Source organism: Scyliorhinus canicula, chromosome 11, assembly GCF_902713615.1.
Source record: "Scyliorhinus canicula chromosome 11, sScyCan1.1, whole genome shotgun sequence".
Classification (NCBI taxonomy): Eukaryota; Metazoa; Chordata; class Chondrichthyes; order Carcharhiniformes; family Scyliorhinidae; genus Scyliorhinus; species Scyliorhinus canicula.
Genome location: NC_052156.1, coordinates 8,433,048 through 8,449,450, shown reverse-complemented (window position 1 = coordinate 8,449,450; position 16,403 = coordinate 8,433,048). Strand labels below are relative to the sequence as shown.

Below are 16,403 nucleotides of genomic sequence, written 5' to 3'. Positions count from 1 at the left end.
TAGAGGGCCAGAGAGACTTTGGGCTGCATGTTCTTTAGACACTTGCCTTTATTAGCCGAGGCATAAAATTTAAGAGCAGGGAGACTATGACGTAGCTGTACAAAGCTCTGATTCGGTCAGAGCTGGAGTACTGTGTGCATTTCTGGCCGCCACACTGTAGGAAGGATGTGATTGCGCTGGAGAGGGTGCAGAGGAGATTCACCAGGATGTTGCCTGGGCTGGAGCGTTTCGGCTATGAAGAGAGGCTGGTTAGGCCGGGGTTGATTTCCTTAGAGCAGAGAAGGCTGAAGGCGGGGAGATATGGGCCGGGATTCTCCGACCCCCGCCGGGTCGGAGAATCCCCGGGGGCAGGGGGGGGGGCCGTGAATCCCGCCGCTCCGGTTGCCGTTTTCTCTGGCACCGGTTTTTGGGTGGGGACGGGGATCACACCACGCCATGGGGTTCACGCCCCGATCACGTCGGGGGGGCCGTTGGCGCATGCGTTAACTTGCGAAGTCCCTTCGCTGCCAGCTGGCGTGGTGCCAACCCCTCCAACGCCGGCCTAGCCACCGGAAGTGTGGAGAATTCCGCAATTTACGGTCGGCCCGACGCCGGAGTGGGTCACGCCGTTTTTTACCCCGGCGCCGAGCCATCGCGTGGATTCAGGAGAATCCAGCCTTATAGATTGGGTAGATAGTGAGATGAATGTAGGAAAAGGTGACAGAGAAAAATGCCCGGTGAGCTGCCCCATTGTGACATCATCCAGACCATGTGCAACAGCTGAGCGGGCTTGGCAACATTTGCTCACAACGAGAATCAGATCCATCTCCGCGGAGCAGGAGGAGAGCAAGATTGCAGAAATAAAAGACTAGGACAATTCAAAAAAGGAATTTGGACAATTCTTCACAGCTTTGATCCTCAGATTGACTGAACCTGCCGAAATGGCTCTTCCATCTGCCCAAAAGGAAAGTTAAAATTGCATTGAAATGGGAAATATCTGTATATGTAAATGAAGCTACGCCTGTTTAATTAAGATGAGCTACAAAGAGACGGATTTTTTTTTCCTAAAAATTATCCCCAGATCGGCAGCTTTGCTGCTGATTTAGAATGTCCCGTGCCCAAGCGCAGCTCAGCCAGGGACCCAATCAGGAGGCGGCTGCCGCTCAAGAGGCAAGAACGTGCTCTGACACGCGCCCTTCATCATTAAGAGTTTAATAAGGAAAGTGATGAGGTGTGCAGGAGAGCGACTGAATCATTAGTCACTGTCACCCGAGGTTGATCATCTCCCTCTTTGATGCACTTGCTTCTTCTGCGTGAAGGTTCTGCAATTATTCTGTTGACTGTCCAACCCGGCTTGCTGCCTAGATGGTGCTGAGTCGGAAGGAGGCCATTCGACCCATCGAGCCCCACGCCAGCTCTCTGCAGAGCAATCAGTCAGCCCCATTTCCCCGTCCTATCGCTGTAGCCCTAAAAAATTATTTTGCCCGAGTTCCCATCCAATTTCCTTATGTAATCATCGATCACCTCGGCTTCGACCAACCTCGTAATCAGTGAGTACCAAATCATGACCTTCCCCTAGTCCTCTTGCCACCAGTCAATGGGCACTTAATCTACCTTGTCTAAACCGGTTATAATCTTGTCCACCTCCATCAAATCTCCTCTCGATCTCCTTTACCCCAAATAGAATAACACCAGCTTCTCCAACCTAAACCTTGTAGCTGAAATACCTCTTCCGTTGATGCATTCCCTCCTCCGCACCCTCACAAGGGTCTTCCACATCCTTTCTTTATGCTCGGATAGTTGATAGGGGCTGGTTTAGCACAGGGCTAAATCGCTGGCTTTGAAGGCAGGCCAGCAGCACGGTTTGATTCCCGTACCAGCCTCCCCGAACAGGCGCTGGAATGTGGTGACTAGGGGCTTTACATTTGAAGCATGCTTGTGACAATAAGCAGTTTTCATTTCATTTCATCAAAAACCTGGTCAAATAAGGACGGTATTACTCAGCTTCTTAAAAGAGGAGACTGAGGCAGGGAGATCTATGTAATGAGTTTGGCGTCAGCTTCACCAATACTCCTTTGTCTACCTCACGTTGATTGATTGGTTGCCCTGTGCTATAGGTTTCGGCTGCTCACCCCGGTTTCTGAATTAGCAAAAGATGACAAGACGATGAGTCATATTGGACTGGAAACCTCTCAACTCGGTTTCTATCTCCACAGATGCTGCCACACCTGCTGAGTTGCTCCAGCACTTCACACCAATAGCTTGAGCCGATGCTCAGTGGAGTTTAGAAGAATGAGAGGCAATATTTTTGAAACATGAAACATTCTGAGGGACTTGGCAGAGTAGATACTGAGAGGATGATTGCCCCCATGGGGCAAAACCAGGACGAGGGGGGGCAGAGTTTCAGAATAAAGGGTCACCTATTTAAGACAGAGATTTGTAGGAATTTCTTCTCTTAGAGGTTCATTAACCTTTGTGTTCTCTGTACCAGAGGCAGTGGAGGCTGGGTCATTAAACAATCGAGATAGTGAGATTCTCGATCCACAAGGGTGTCAAAGGTTATGGGGAACAGACAGTGAAAGTGGAGCTGAGGCCATGATTGGAGCAGCCATGATTTTATTGAATGGCTCAAGAGGCCAAATGGCCTACTCCTGCTCCTAAGATGCGGGCAGGTTGTTTCCACTGGTGGGTGAAAGCAGAACTAGGGGGCATAGCCTCAAAATAAGGGGAAGTAGATTCAGGAATGAGCTACTTCTTCACAAAGGGTTGTGAATCTATGGAATTCCTTGCCCAGTGAAGCAGTTGAGGCTCCTTCATTAACTGTTTTTAAGATAAAGATGGATCATTTTTTGAGGAATAAAGGGATTAAGGGTTATGGTGTTCGGGCCGGAAAGTGGAGCTGAGTCCACAAAAGATCAGCCATGATCTCATTGAGTGGCGGAGCAGGCTCGAGGGGCCAAATGGCCTACTCCTGCTCCTAGTTCTTATGTTCTAATCCTTATGTCAAGTAATGAGGCATTGGCTAAGTGTGTTAAAATTGGACTATTGGGAGGGAGTGGGGGTGGGTAGGAAGAGGAAGAGTACCCTATGGGGTAGCTGGGAAAGCCTCCCATTGCCCAGTTGGAGAACGGTTGAGGGGTCTGAATCAGAGTCCAGCACAGCTGCAGTTACGTGCACAGTTCACTCGACTGCCAACAGGGATAATGTGCGATTGCCACTCAAGCGAAATGGCGTAAGGCAGCCAAGGGTTATAGAGATCCAACCCTAGTAGGACAGAAGTGGAGATAAAATCAGACATCACGAAAGGGTCAACTTGCAGAACGTCATCTGAAGCCCTTACCTCGTCCCTGTACTTGTTGATGTAGGTGTAGATCTCATGCAGTGCACTATTGCTGTTGAACTGGCTCAGGTGTAGCCGCGACTGCTCAGCCAGGTAAGCACTCATGTCCTGGTCGCTGATCACGGGCATCTTGGAGATATCTGCATAGTACCTGCCCCATTGAGAAAGAAAAGAGTCATTCACAACCACACATAGCTAGATGAAGGATGTAAACCTGAGATCCTGTAACATTGATTTCAACACAGGTTCGGAGACCAGATAAGCATCTAAGAAATTGGATCAGGTGTGGACCATGGGGGTTGTCAAGCCAGTTCCCTGCTCCCTACTATTATGCCGGGTCTTGGGCTTCAAATCCACTTTCTCGCCCAATCCCCAGTCTTGAAACGACACCGTCAACTTCTCAACAGAATGAGGAAATGGCCCTGAGATGAGGGGGAAATGGACGAGTGGTTTGTTGGCCAGAACTGCCATCAAATGTTGGGGTGAACAGTGTCCAATGAGGTGGTACATTCCCATTAACAATGTACACCAAGCATGGTGACTAACTCAAAGTGACTGCACGCACTCCAGATTATTCACTTGTGTAGGAATGTGTTAAAGGTGTGCCGGGGGGAAATCGCCCCAATTTCTCCATGACCCTCCCTCGATATTCAAGCACGCAAGGCAACGAGAAATGTGTTGACTTTTACCTCTTTATTTTGCCAAAGAGGGTTTGATGACACCTTTGGAAGATTAGGAGAGGCAATAGGATAGATCTCAACGTCTAGAGCCGACCTCTCGCTCTGAGGGATCTCACTGGTGTTTGACGTGTTTGTCAGCTTGATTCTCAACTTCAGGCAAGAGATAGTGGAACCAGGCCAGGTAAACTAGGCTGGTGTACCAGTGTAGCGCTGCCTTTTGGCTGATACATTATGCCAAATATATTTGTTGAGTGCACGTCAAAAGAATGGGAGACAGGGAGTCTACGAAGAGGAGCAGGGAACTCTCCTTGTGTCTACTTTGGGATGTGGGCGTCGCAGGCTGTGTCAGCATTTATTGCCCATCCCTAATTGCCCTTGAGGGGGCAGTTAAGAGTCAACCACATTGCTGTGGGTGTGGGTCTGGAGCCACATGTAGACCAGGCAGGGTGAAGACGGCAGATTTCCTTCCCTGAAGGACATCAGTGAAACAGATGGGTTTTTACAACAATCGACAATTCATGGTCGTCGTTAGATTAAGTCCAGACTTTTATTGAAATTCAAATTTCACCACCTGCAGTGGCGGGATTTGAACCTGGGTCCCCAGAGCATTACTCTGGGTCTCTGGTTAACTGGTCCAGTGACAATACCACAACGCCACCGCCTCCCCCACCATCTCGGTGTTTGTGGGGCGGCTGTAATTCAAAGCTTCCAAAAGTTGTTCCCGCTGTGACCCCCATTTTAATGCTTCGCAATCGGTGGAACTCCAGAGTGAAGATTGAGGGAGGGCGGTGGGGAAGGTGGTGGTTGGGGGGGCGAGTACAAAGCACAGGCACAAACAAAAACCAAGACACCAACCGCTGTGTGGGCACTGTTGGTAACGGAAAATCAGGCCTCACAGCTTCCAGTCGGCTACGCACATCGGCAAAAATAATGGCCTTGCAGACGACCGCAGAATGTCAAATACGGGTCTCCACTCCACAGCTCCACAAAGCCACAGCTTTGCTACATGAGCTCTTGACCCCAGTGGCTCATCCCACAACCCCAACTGGGGTTCAGAGTTCACCGTTCGGGAAACTGGCGTCACGACATCAACATTTGACAACTTGAAAACAGCAAAAAAATAACTTGCAAAATAATTTGCACTGCGAAGCATTCTGATACACCTGCACCGTATGTGGAAAGATTATTACAGTAAGATGGAGCCCAGTTATAACCACTTCAAGCCGCATTGGCAACTTTGATCATAACTGAAGAGGGTGGGTTCAAAGCTCAGCTTCTGGTTCTTGACTTGATAATGTTTCATTGTTTATTACCGGAACGATACTGGAGCTAAAAAGGGTTCAATGATAAGGCATGGGGCAGCACGGTAGCGCAGTGGTTAGCACTGCTGTCTCACGGCGCTGAGGCCCCAGGTTCTATCCCGACTCTGGGTCATTGTCTGTGTGGAGTTTGCACATTCTCCCCGTGTTTGCGTGGGTTTCGCCCCCACAACCCAAAGATGTGCAGGTTAGGTGGGTTGGCCACGCTAAAATGCCCCTTAATTGGAAAAAATGAATTGGGTACTCTAAATTTATTTTTAACAAGGCTTAACAAGGTTTGCATTCCTTTACATGGAGAAGATTGAGGTGTGATCTAATTGAGATGTTGAAGACAATGGAAGGATTTGGTGGAGCAGATAGAAGAAGAAAACTATTTCCTCTGGTGGGGAGAAGTCCAGGACAAGGGGGGACATGACCTGAAAATTAGAGCTAAGCTGTTCAGGCGGTAATGTGAGGAAGCACGTCACAACCAAGCAAAGTGCAAATTTGGATCTCTCTCCCCCATAAAGCTGTTGAGGCCTGGGGGCAAAATGATGAATTTCAAAAGTAACTTCAACGAGATTCTTGTTAATCATTGGTGTCAACGGATAGGGAACCAAAATAGTTAGATGGAATTAGGATAGAAGGCGACGAGGATCTAACTGAACAGCAGAATAAGCTCGAGGTTCCTAAGCTCCTCATACTTCCATCGTTTTGAGGGGGACAGTGAGGGAGATTTTATTTTATTTAACAATAGTTTATATGTTAGGTGTGGACCCAATACTCAACACAGCCCGTCCTCCCCACCCAACATTGGCAAGCAACACCCACTGAAGGCAACAAAAAAAAAACACTACACATACCTTTCCACCCAGTTCTTGTAGTTTGGAATGTCTTTCGCATACAGTAGTTTGTTTGAGGGCGAGTCCTTGCCCAGTTTATGCTCAGAGGTGGAGCAGGAGTCCATGAAGGTCTGTGCTACCACGGAGAGGCAGGCGTCAGTAATACTGTTCTTGTGGATGTCAAAGACAAACTGCGGATTTTTGATAACATTCACCCAAAATCGTAGAGGTAGACTAGAGAGACAAATAGAGAAAAGCCGAGACCGTTAGTTGGAACGAAAAATCAAGATCAAAAATAAAATTACCAATCTACCAATATTTTAGTATTCACTTTGCAGTAGCGTAGACCTGAGATGCAACTTGAAAGAGGTCTGTAAAATAGTCACAGGGGTCCCTATCGATAGATTATTCCAGTTTGACAGGTAGTGGATGACAAGAGACAAGAGTTCAAACGATGTAAGATGTTGGGCGATCCTTTGCCGAGAGAGTACTGAGCTTCTGGAATGTGTTGCCAGCTCACGTGTTGGATGCTGATTTTCTGCGTTCAGGAATTGGATCAGTTCCTGACTGAGGCAGAGACTGCACCACATTGTTTACACTCAGTTCATGTCGGGTAGCGGTAAACACTAAAAAGGTGCAAACATTTTTTTTTAATTTAGAGTTCCCAATTATTTTTTTTCCAATTAAGGGGCAATTTAGCATGGCCAATCCACCTACCCTGCACATCTTTGGGTTGTGGGGGTGAAACCCACGCAGACACGGGGAGAATGTGCAAACTCCACACGGACAGTGACCCAGGGCCGGGATTCGAACCCGGGTCCTCAGCGCCGTAGGCAGCAATGCTAACCACTGTGCCACCGTGCTGCCCTAAAAGATGCAAACATAGCCTTCCATACTCTACATATTCTTAACCCACTGGGATTTGGGGGAGGTTGTGGCAAAGTGGGAATATCTCTGGACAATGAGTTTGGCGACACTGGTCAATCCCGCCGGCTAGCGGGAGGATCTCGCCATATACCTATCATCGATTGTGGTAAAAAGCCACGTGATTCAGTATTGCCCTTTAGAGAAGGAAATCTGCCATCCTTACCTGGTCTGGCTTAATTGTGATTCTAGGCCCACAGCAACATGGTTGACTCTCAACTGCCTTCTGAGATAGCTGAGCAAGCCACTCAGTTCAAGGGGCAATTAGGGATGGGCAACAAATGCTGGCCCAGCCAGCGACGCCCACAACTCATGAGAGAATCAAGAAAAGATTGGGCATTCTGAGGAGATTCCTGGATCAGTGTTGTCCAACCTGCTGCCTGGGAACCACTTGCGCCCCAAGAAACCCCAGGATCCTCAAGCATTTAACAGTAACACCAATCAGAGATTGGCTCCTGGTGGTGTTCAAATTGCCCAACTGTCGCTCGATTTATGTATACAAAATTATGAGGGGCAAAGACAGAGTGGATAGTCAGAGACTTTTTCCCAGGGTGGAGGGGTCAATTACTAGGGGGCATAGGTTTAAGGTGCGAAGGGCAAGGTTTGGAGGAGATGTACAAGACAAGTTTTTTACACAGAGGGTAGTGGGTGCCTGGAACTCGCTGCTGGAGGAGGTGGTGGAAGCAGGGACGATAGTGACATTTAAGGGGCATCTTGACAAATACACGAATAGGATGGGAATAGAGGGATATAAACCCCGGAAGTATAGAAGATTTTGGTTTTGATGGGCAGCCTGGTCGGCACAGGCTTGGAGGGCTGAAGGGCCTGTTCCTGTGCTGTACTTTTCTTTGTTCTTTGAAGCATCCTAGAACTGTATGGTATTGTGGAATATTGCAAAGGTCCTTTGGAACAGCCAATGTCAAGTCCAAATGCGTCACCGTTTCCCAATGACCATTTGTATCTCAGTCAGTCAGAAATCTGAACAAGTCTGTATTGAAGGCGAGGTGTTATGAATTAGGAGCATTTCTGCCCCGCCAATTTTGAAGCGTTTTCAAAGATGACCCACCAGATCATCTGTGAGCCAATGAGGGAGGTCAAGCTTTAAGTGAAACCGTAGACGGCTCAAAACCCTCCGTTTAAATAGGATACTCCAATCTTCCCCCATCCTGTTAAGATTCATTCCCAAAGTGAATGCTCACCAGTTACTCTTCCAGGTATGACGCACATCGTGGTCAGTGATCAGGTGTTTGTCTGCCTGCTCGTCCAGAAAGTCAAACATATATTTGATTGCCAGAGGAAGGGCACTACCCCTGTGTGCTGTGCTGAATATCGTCTCAAATAGGTCATCCACAAACTTCTGAAGGGTTCCCTGAAAGAGCAAAACCAGACAAAGTCAGCGCTGCGATTTGTGTCAATGATGTACTTCCCCCTTCAACCACTCCCAACCAGCGTCCAAACCTGGACCCCTGAGATTCTCCTGACCCCCCCCCCCCCCCCCCCCCACCCTCAGTCCTCACAAACAGGAGGTCACCCAATTGGTGACCTCCTTCCCACTTTGTTAGGAATGAAAGCTTATGGAGCTCGGGCACACAGGATTCAGAACTATTTTCTATTCATTCACGAGATATGAGCATCGTTGGCGCGGCCAACATTTATTGCCCAGACCCGAGTTCCCCTTGAGAAGGTGGTGGGTGATGAGCTGCCATCCTGAACCGCTGCAGTCTATGTGGTGGAGGTGGTTCCAGGATTTTGCCCCGGCGACAGTGAAAGGGTGGTCGATATATTTCCAAGTCAGGATGGTGAGTGACTTGGTGGGGAACCTCCTCGTGGGTGGTGTTCAAATGTGCCAGCTGCCCTTGTCCTTCTAGATGGTTGCAGCCGTGGGTTTGGAAGACGCTGCCTAAGAGGTCTTGGTCAATTCACTGTCTTAGGATGACAACCCTCGTCAAGACTCTCCAACCTCGTCGCATCTACTCTGTCATGAACTCCCAAGAATTTAGAAGGTGCTAGGTGGAGACCAATCCCACCTTCACATGATTCTCTGCATCATTGATGACCCTCAGTCCTGCCCTACTCCAAGGCTCATCCGCACATAACCACTGAGGCCTTGACAACCTTCCTCAAATGTGCAGTGTCCAGCATTGGACACACGACTCAAGCTGGAGCCTGGGCGTGATTGATCAGAACAAGAGAATCCCTACAGCTCAGAAGGACGACATTCTTGAAAGAGCCCCCCCCCCACCTAGGCCCATCCCCTGACCTATTCCAGGGAGCCCCCCCCCCCCCCAAGGGACAATTAAGCATGGCCAATCCACCTAACCTGCACAGGACTGTGGGAGGAAACCTGATCACCCGGAGGAAACCCACTCAGACACGGGGAGAAGGCGCAAACTCCACACCGACAGTCAGCCGAGGTCGGAAGCGAACCCAGCTTCCTGGCGCTGCGAGGCAACAGTGCTAACCACTGTGCCGCCGTGCTGCCCTGGAGAACAACACAATTCACTAAATGATCCTGAGGTTGGCTAAGTGAGAGTTGAAGAGGTGAGGGTGTACTGTAGCGTGCGCAGTACTGAATAATTTCCAGATTTTGAGAGCCATGAAGCACCCGCAATAAGGATGTTATCGCTGAAGTACTTCCCATGCACAGATGGTTGAATCAAAGAACTGAAAATTCAAGTTACTTCGCAAAGTTCATCATTTCTTGAATTAATTTGCCAGCAGCTCGTTCCTCGCATGTAACATGCACACTGAGTTTGACGAGGGAAATCTATAGTGTATGAAAAACCTCCTTCTTAATGTCCGAACTTTTTCACCTTGACAGGTTAGTGATGAGGTCATCCAAGACCGGCGCCATTCTTGGCTCAGTGGGCATCACCTTGCCCTCCAAGCAAAGGGCACCTTGCATGATCGCGAAGGAACAGCAGTGACTTACCTTGGTAGCGAGGAGGCGGGTCAGATAAATCTCGGACACCATCTTGCTGCCTCGGTCCCCTTCCCTCTGGTCCATGTGGTCGTGGTTCTTCACCAGGTGCCAGAGTTTTGTTCCACTCTCCAGATCTGGTGTGATCATTGGCGTCCGCGATCGCAAGCTGTCTGGGCTGCTGGCAGTGCGCAACATACTCTCTGTAAGGGGGTGTGGAGGGAGGAGAGGATGACAGGGTGCTAGTAGTACCAGCATTTTGTAACACTGCATTGTTAGACCTCTAAGTTACGTTCACCTTCAAACCAGAATTCGAGGTTAACAGATCTTTACCAGATGGTGAAATACGAAAACACACAGATCCTTTTTGTTTTTATGGTAGGTTTATTCACAGAAGGCAGCATTACATATCTCTACCTACCAACACCCCTGTCTCCTTTCTCCGAAATGGTCCTTTCTTATACATGCTCTTGAGATACTTTTTTTTTTCTTTATAAATTTAGAGTACCCAATTCATTTTTCCAATTAAGGGGCAATTTAGCGTGGCCAATCCACCTATCCTGCACATCTTTGGGTTGTGGGGCGAAACCCACACACATACGGGGAGAATGTGCAAACTCCACACGGACAGTGACCCAGAGCCGGGATCGAACCTCGGACCTCGGCGCCATGAGGCAGCAGGGCTAACCCACTGCGCCACCGTGCTGCCCCTCTCTCTCGAGATACTTAATCAATCAATACCCTCTACTTATTTATCAATCAATAGTCTGTACTTATTTATAATTGAACTCAACAAAGACAATTAATATAACATTAACACCAACAATGGGAGGTGAATGGAGGTCAGGGTGAGAAGACGTATGATGGATGCAAGTCAAACCTCAACCTTCCTCCAATGTCACAGCAGCCAAGGAATCTCTGTAACCAGAGTGCTTCCCAATCTATAACCAACCTCTGTGACCAGACAGCCTCCCTGTCTCTGTAGTTTTCCTCCTGCCCTAACAAAAACATTCCAAGTATTCTATTTCTTTCCGATTTTAGCTTCTTGTGCAGTCTCCTGTGTGGCTGTGTGTTCAGTTGCCGTAAGTATTTCCCCCGAATCCTCTCTGCCTCCTCTAAAATATTCCTTAATAGCTACCTCCTTATCCTAATGCCTCCGTCTTTTGCCTGGGAGTCAATGTCGGTCTGGTTATTGCAGCTGTGAATCATCCTGGAATGTTCTACTGAGTCAAAGGTGCTACGTTAATGACAGATGTTGTCTACTCCTGCTGAAGATGCAGAAAGATTACAGAAATCGCACTAGGTTAAAACTGCCAAGGGCGGGATTCTGTGTTGCCCGACGCCGATATCGTAATCGGTAATCGGACGGAGAATCGCTCCAACGCCCAAATTGGGGGCGGCGCCTGTTTGAGGCCGGGTTTCGAGTCTCCGCCCCCATCAAACAGCATTGGCGTGTCGTTGGAAGGCACTCCCGCGATGCTCCGCTTTCGATGGGCCGGGTTCCCGGCCATGCGGTTGACGTGCGCGCGGTCGGGAATCTGGCGTGGCGGCTGCGGACTGTGTCCAGCGTCACCACACTCGGCCAGGATCCGTGCCGCTGGCCGGAGGGGCTTCCACTAGGGCTGGGGGGATTGGTGGGGGGTGGCATTTGGTGGGTCGGGTCCGCGCACGGCGGGCGGCATCTTGTCCAGCGTAACCGCTGTTGGTCATCGCCATGCGCACGCGCGGCCAGGGACCCGGCCATTCTCCGTCCGTTTCTGGTGCAGGAGTTTCACCCGGCGCCGATGCTAGCCCCTCCCCGGTTCCGGAATCGGTGATAGGTCGCCGCCGATTTTGGCGTCGTAAAAGGCCCGCAAATTCTCCGTTACAGCCGCCACTTAGCCGCTGAAAGGGAGAATCCAGCCCCCCTGCCTCTGAAATAACGCGGTGAAATTCTTAACATTGCCGTGCAGCCCCTAGCAACTGTCGCCTCTCAACCCCAGCAAACACGTGGGTTTTTGAAAACTGTTGCTCTGGTCCCCTGGGATGTTGGAGCTGAGCTTCAGGTGCAAGTGGGTGGGGGAAGGAATCGATGAAACTATAATCCTGGACAAAAAAAAAAATCAATGACCTTGTGAATGCTTCAACACCTCTGGTTTACTCCGTGTTTCAACTTCTGCAAGAGGGCAACATTCCACATGACAAGACTGGGAAGAAGGTTAACAGCAGAAGACACGCATTGATTGAGCGACTAACCAAAGATTGCATTTAAAATCCTGTCAAGGGTAGCAGTCTGCAACACCTCGAGAACGTTACCTGTCTGGTATAAGGCAGAAATAACTAAACCTGAAATAAAGAATCAATCAGGATCAATGAAGGCTTTCACAGGCCACCATGCGATTCATGTTGAAATAACCTTTCGGATGCCATTCAAGAGGTTCCACAGGGTTGCGTACGATGTAGAGCAGTGAGCCAGGCCATTCGGCCCTATCAGTCCGAGCTGCTGTTCATGCTCATTCATAGTATTAGTCTAGTAAACCGTCTCTGATCTGCTTCTAACGCATTTACATCAATCCTTAAATAAGGAGACCAATATTGCACAGAGTACTCCAGAGTTGGGGGGGGGGGCATTTTCCGCTCCCCCTGCGGTGTGTTTGGCTGCGACAGAGGTGGTCAGCCATTGGCCGGGCTAGGAGATCTTACAGACCCGCCGTTGTCAAGGGGGTTTCCCGTTGTTCCCAACCGCCGCCGCTGGGAAGATCCCACAGGCGGGAACGTCCGGAAAATCCCGACCACAGTCTAACTAGTGCCCCGTTCAACTGAAGCGCAACTTCTCTCATTTAGTATTCAATTCCCCTCACAATAACGTTCTATCAACTTTCTAATCACTTGCTGTACCTGTGTACTCGGCTTTTGTGGTTCATGCACGAGGACACACAGATCTCTCTGCGTCTCAGAGCTCTGCAATCTCCCGCCATTTGTTTAATGAGGTTTTCTATTCTTCCTTCCAAAATGGACAATTTCACACCTGCCCTCTTTATACTCCATTTGCCAGAATGTTGCCCACTCAGTTAACCCTTTGTGGCCTCCTTACATCCTCTTCCCGATTTATTTCCGATCGACCTTTGCGCCATCAGTAAATTTAGCAACTATACGTTCAGACGCACCGTCCAAGTCATTGATATAAATTGTATAAAGCTGAGGACCCAGCACCGATCCCTGTGGTACGCGTCGCATTCTGTTAATCAGAGAGCGACCCATTTCTGCCAACTCTGTTTCCTGTTGGTCAGCCAATCTTCAATCCGTGCCAATTGCCCCCCACACCATGGGCTTTTACTTTCTCCAATAGCCTTTGATGTGGCACCTTGTCAAACGCCTTCGGGAAATCCAGGTCCAGTACATCCACTGGTTCCCCTCTATCCACTCCATATGTGACTCCATCAAACAACTCCAAGAAATTGGTCAAACACGGGGCACGGTTTAACTAAATGGGAACAAATGCCATAAGCGAGCGCGTTTCACCGCCTGTTTCCCAGCTCTCGCAGGTCCGACAAACAGAATATTATCGAGCGGCACTTGGGTTAGGAAGGGGGCTTCAGCGGGGAATGCGTGGCTAAGGCAGCACATAGCCCCATTCTCTGCATTGAGGAGCTGCCACTTTTTGCGCTGCGGCAATCGGGCCGGGGTTGCCCTGCCCAAGTGTTAGGGGGGTGGGAGGACGAGATCACCCCCCCCCCATAGTGCGTTTGGGCTTGGGGAGGGGGGGTGGACGTATGTCGGGATCGCTTCGGGTCTCCAGAGATCGGGACGCTGTGGGGCTTTGTTTCCATGTAGTTAAATCCCGCCCATCATCGATCAAAGAGTGACGCCAATTTGCGCCAGACTCACCATAGCGGCTGAGAGATTTGGTGAATGTGGAGGAATTAGAGATATTGTAGGCTGAGGTCTGTTTCGGTACAAGTGCTATCAAAGATCCATCTGTAACCTAAGGGGAGGAAATGTTAAAAGTTAGATTGCACTATCCGAGGGGGAAGAGAAAAACAATCGTTGTGCACCATCATCACAGGCTACAACCAGTACAGGAGTCAACCATTCAGCCCATCATGTCTCTGCGAGCACTTTTTCAGAGAAGCCCAAAACTAATCCTCGAGCCCTGGTCACTCCCCACTATCCTGCATTTGCATCCACCTCAAATATTCATCCAGTTTAACGCTAAGTGATGTAATGGCCTTTCCCCCCATCCTATACCCGTAGCATTCCGGGCTATACCAAGGCATTCCGGGCTATACCAAGGCATTCCGGGCTGTAAAATCAAAACTCTACTCTGATACTCCACTGTTGTACTGAGGACGTGCTGCACTGTCAGAGGTGTGGTCTTCCACATGAGGCATTAAACAGAGGACCCATCTCCTTACTCAGGTGGATGTAGAAGATGCCATGGATCCCAAGGTCCTATTTTGAAGAAGAGTAGACGAATTCTCCCAGTTGTCCCGGGGTCAATATCCATCCCTCAAGTCAACGGCACGACAATAGATGACCTATTATCGCATTGTTGTTTGTGGGATCTTGCTGTGCACTAAATTGGCTGCTGCGTTTCCTACATTGCAACAGCGACTACACTTCAAAAAGTGCCTTGTTGGCTGTACCCTTTGAGCTGGCTTTATGAAAAGCGTTGGATAAATGCAAGTCTTCGTTCTTTTTATCTATCTATCTTTCTCTCCCTCTCACTCCCTCGGCACCAATCTCAAATGCATGAATCCTGTTCACCGACTCCACATTACTCTACCAAATCACAGCAGCATTTTTAAACACCAACTAAATCTCCTCTGCTTGAATAGAAATAGCCCCCATAACTCAAGCCTCTCCCCTGCCATTTTACAGAATCATTTTGAAGAGTTTGCTCGCATCTTGCCAAGGCCGTCTTTCTGGTTCGATACAAGTACAGGGTGGGATTTCAGACGGTACGAGGATCCCTTTGCCCTGCGCTCTTCCCTCGGGATAATACCTGGTAGTGTGCCAAAGTATTCAGACGTTTCCAGTCATTGTCTATCTTTGTCGTCACATCTTCGTCCTGGAGAATTATTCGCGCAATTCTTCCCTGGCGCCATTCTGAGGGAGAGGAGAGAAAATGTGATCGCGCTTCATCCAATGCCCACCGCAAGGCTTCACACATAACGTCACTAGCCCCAACCCCATTCTCTGCACCCTGCCCCACTTTTAATCCTTCCGAGAAAGGGTAGACTGGTGGCTACACGTGATGCAGTCACCTTACTTAAGAGGCGTCCGTTTTTAGACAGCGAGCGCAAGCAGGCCAGCTATTTGACTGCATGAGTCACCATGGCCCAGCTTTGTCCTCTCCTCATTGTAAATCAGTGCATGAATGCCTTCCAGCAGGTGTCACTGTTTAGCTATAAGGAGAATGGGAAATGAGGCGGAAGTTTTACTTTGTACATTCAGGCATTGGTCCAACTTTTGCTCATATATAAAAAAAAATGCTGACACATTTAAAAAAGGCGTCTGACCAGAACTCCCCGTTATTAATCAGCTGTCAACTTGGAGCGGGGAGATACCTTGTGGATTGCAAATCACCACACGTTGTTGGAAAATTTGTATCACAACACCAGGAGCTTCTCAAAAAACACCATCTCACCCTCAACCTCCCTGTGAATTCCAAGAAGTCGACACATTTCGATATTAATTGCCAATTAAACTCGGCGTGGAAAGCTAAGTCTCGTACTTAACAGCCTGAGTTTAACAAAGGGGAGAGGAATCCGACGAATGGACAAAAGAAGGGGGGCGGGATTCGCCGAACCATGTGCCGGAATCGCGCTTGGTGCGGGGGTTGAGAATGGGCGTCAAACCCGCGATTGGGTCCGACGCCATTCCTGCAATTCCCGCCTGCGAATCGGGCGCGCGCGGTCAATGTGGTGCCACTCGGGGGCAATTGAAAAAGGCGCCAGGTTCCCGCCGGTGTGGATCTCTCATGGTCCCACCCGGTTGGCACTCGGCGTGGTGACTGTGGACACAGTCCACGGCCGCCCTGGGGGTGGGGGGGATCTGTTGCCGGGGAGGACCTCCGGGACGGCCAGCGTTCCAATCGGGGGCCACTGATCAGCAGGCACGCGCGATCTGGGGGGGGGGGGGGGGGGGGGGGGGGGTGGGGGGGGGGGTGCCGGTCCGTGGTGTGGGTCAGCCATGTTGCGTGGCCGACTGAGGCTGCCGCCGGCGACGCGTGCGCTGACCCCTGAGCGGATGTGCAGGGACCCGTATCAGCAGCCGGAGCTGCGAGGAGGTCTCCGGGACCCTGTTAGCCCCCTGCAAATCGCAGAATCACTCTGGACGTACTCCAGGTAAATCCAGAGTGATTGGCGTGCTTATTTTCGCGGGTGTGGGGACTTCGCCCCATTACTGGAGAATTCCGCCTGAGGTTTATTTATAAGA

The 16,403-nt window shown here is 49.7% G+C and overlaps 1 protein-coding gene across 1 annotated transcript in view; it reads right to left on the bottom strand.

The window, feature by feature from the left end:
- The window catches only part of LOC119973746 (plexin-A1-like), a 580,418-nt gene that overhangs the window by 8,881 nt on the left and 555,134 nt on the right, over positions 1-16,403 (bottom strand). Inside the window, exons 26-31 of the mRNA XM_038812164.1 lie at positions 14,968-15,071; positions 13,851-13,947; positions 9,996-10,186; positions 8,263-8,432; positions 6,161-6,373; positions 3,320-3,470 (exon numbers count right to left, since the gene is read on the bottom strand). Of these exons, the coding sequence (XP_038668092.1) occupies positions 3,320-3,470; positions 6,161-6,373; positions 8,263-8,432; positions 9,996-10,186; positions 13,851-13,947; positions 14,968-15,071 (926 nt within the window). The remainder of the gene's footprint in view (positions 1-3,319; positions 3,471-6,160; positions 6,374-8,262; positions 8,433-9,995; positions 10,187-13,850; positions 13,948-14,967; positions 15,072-16,403) is intronic.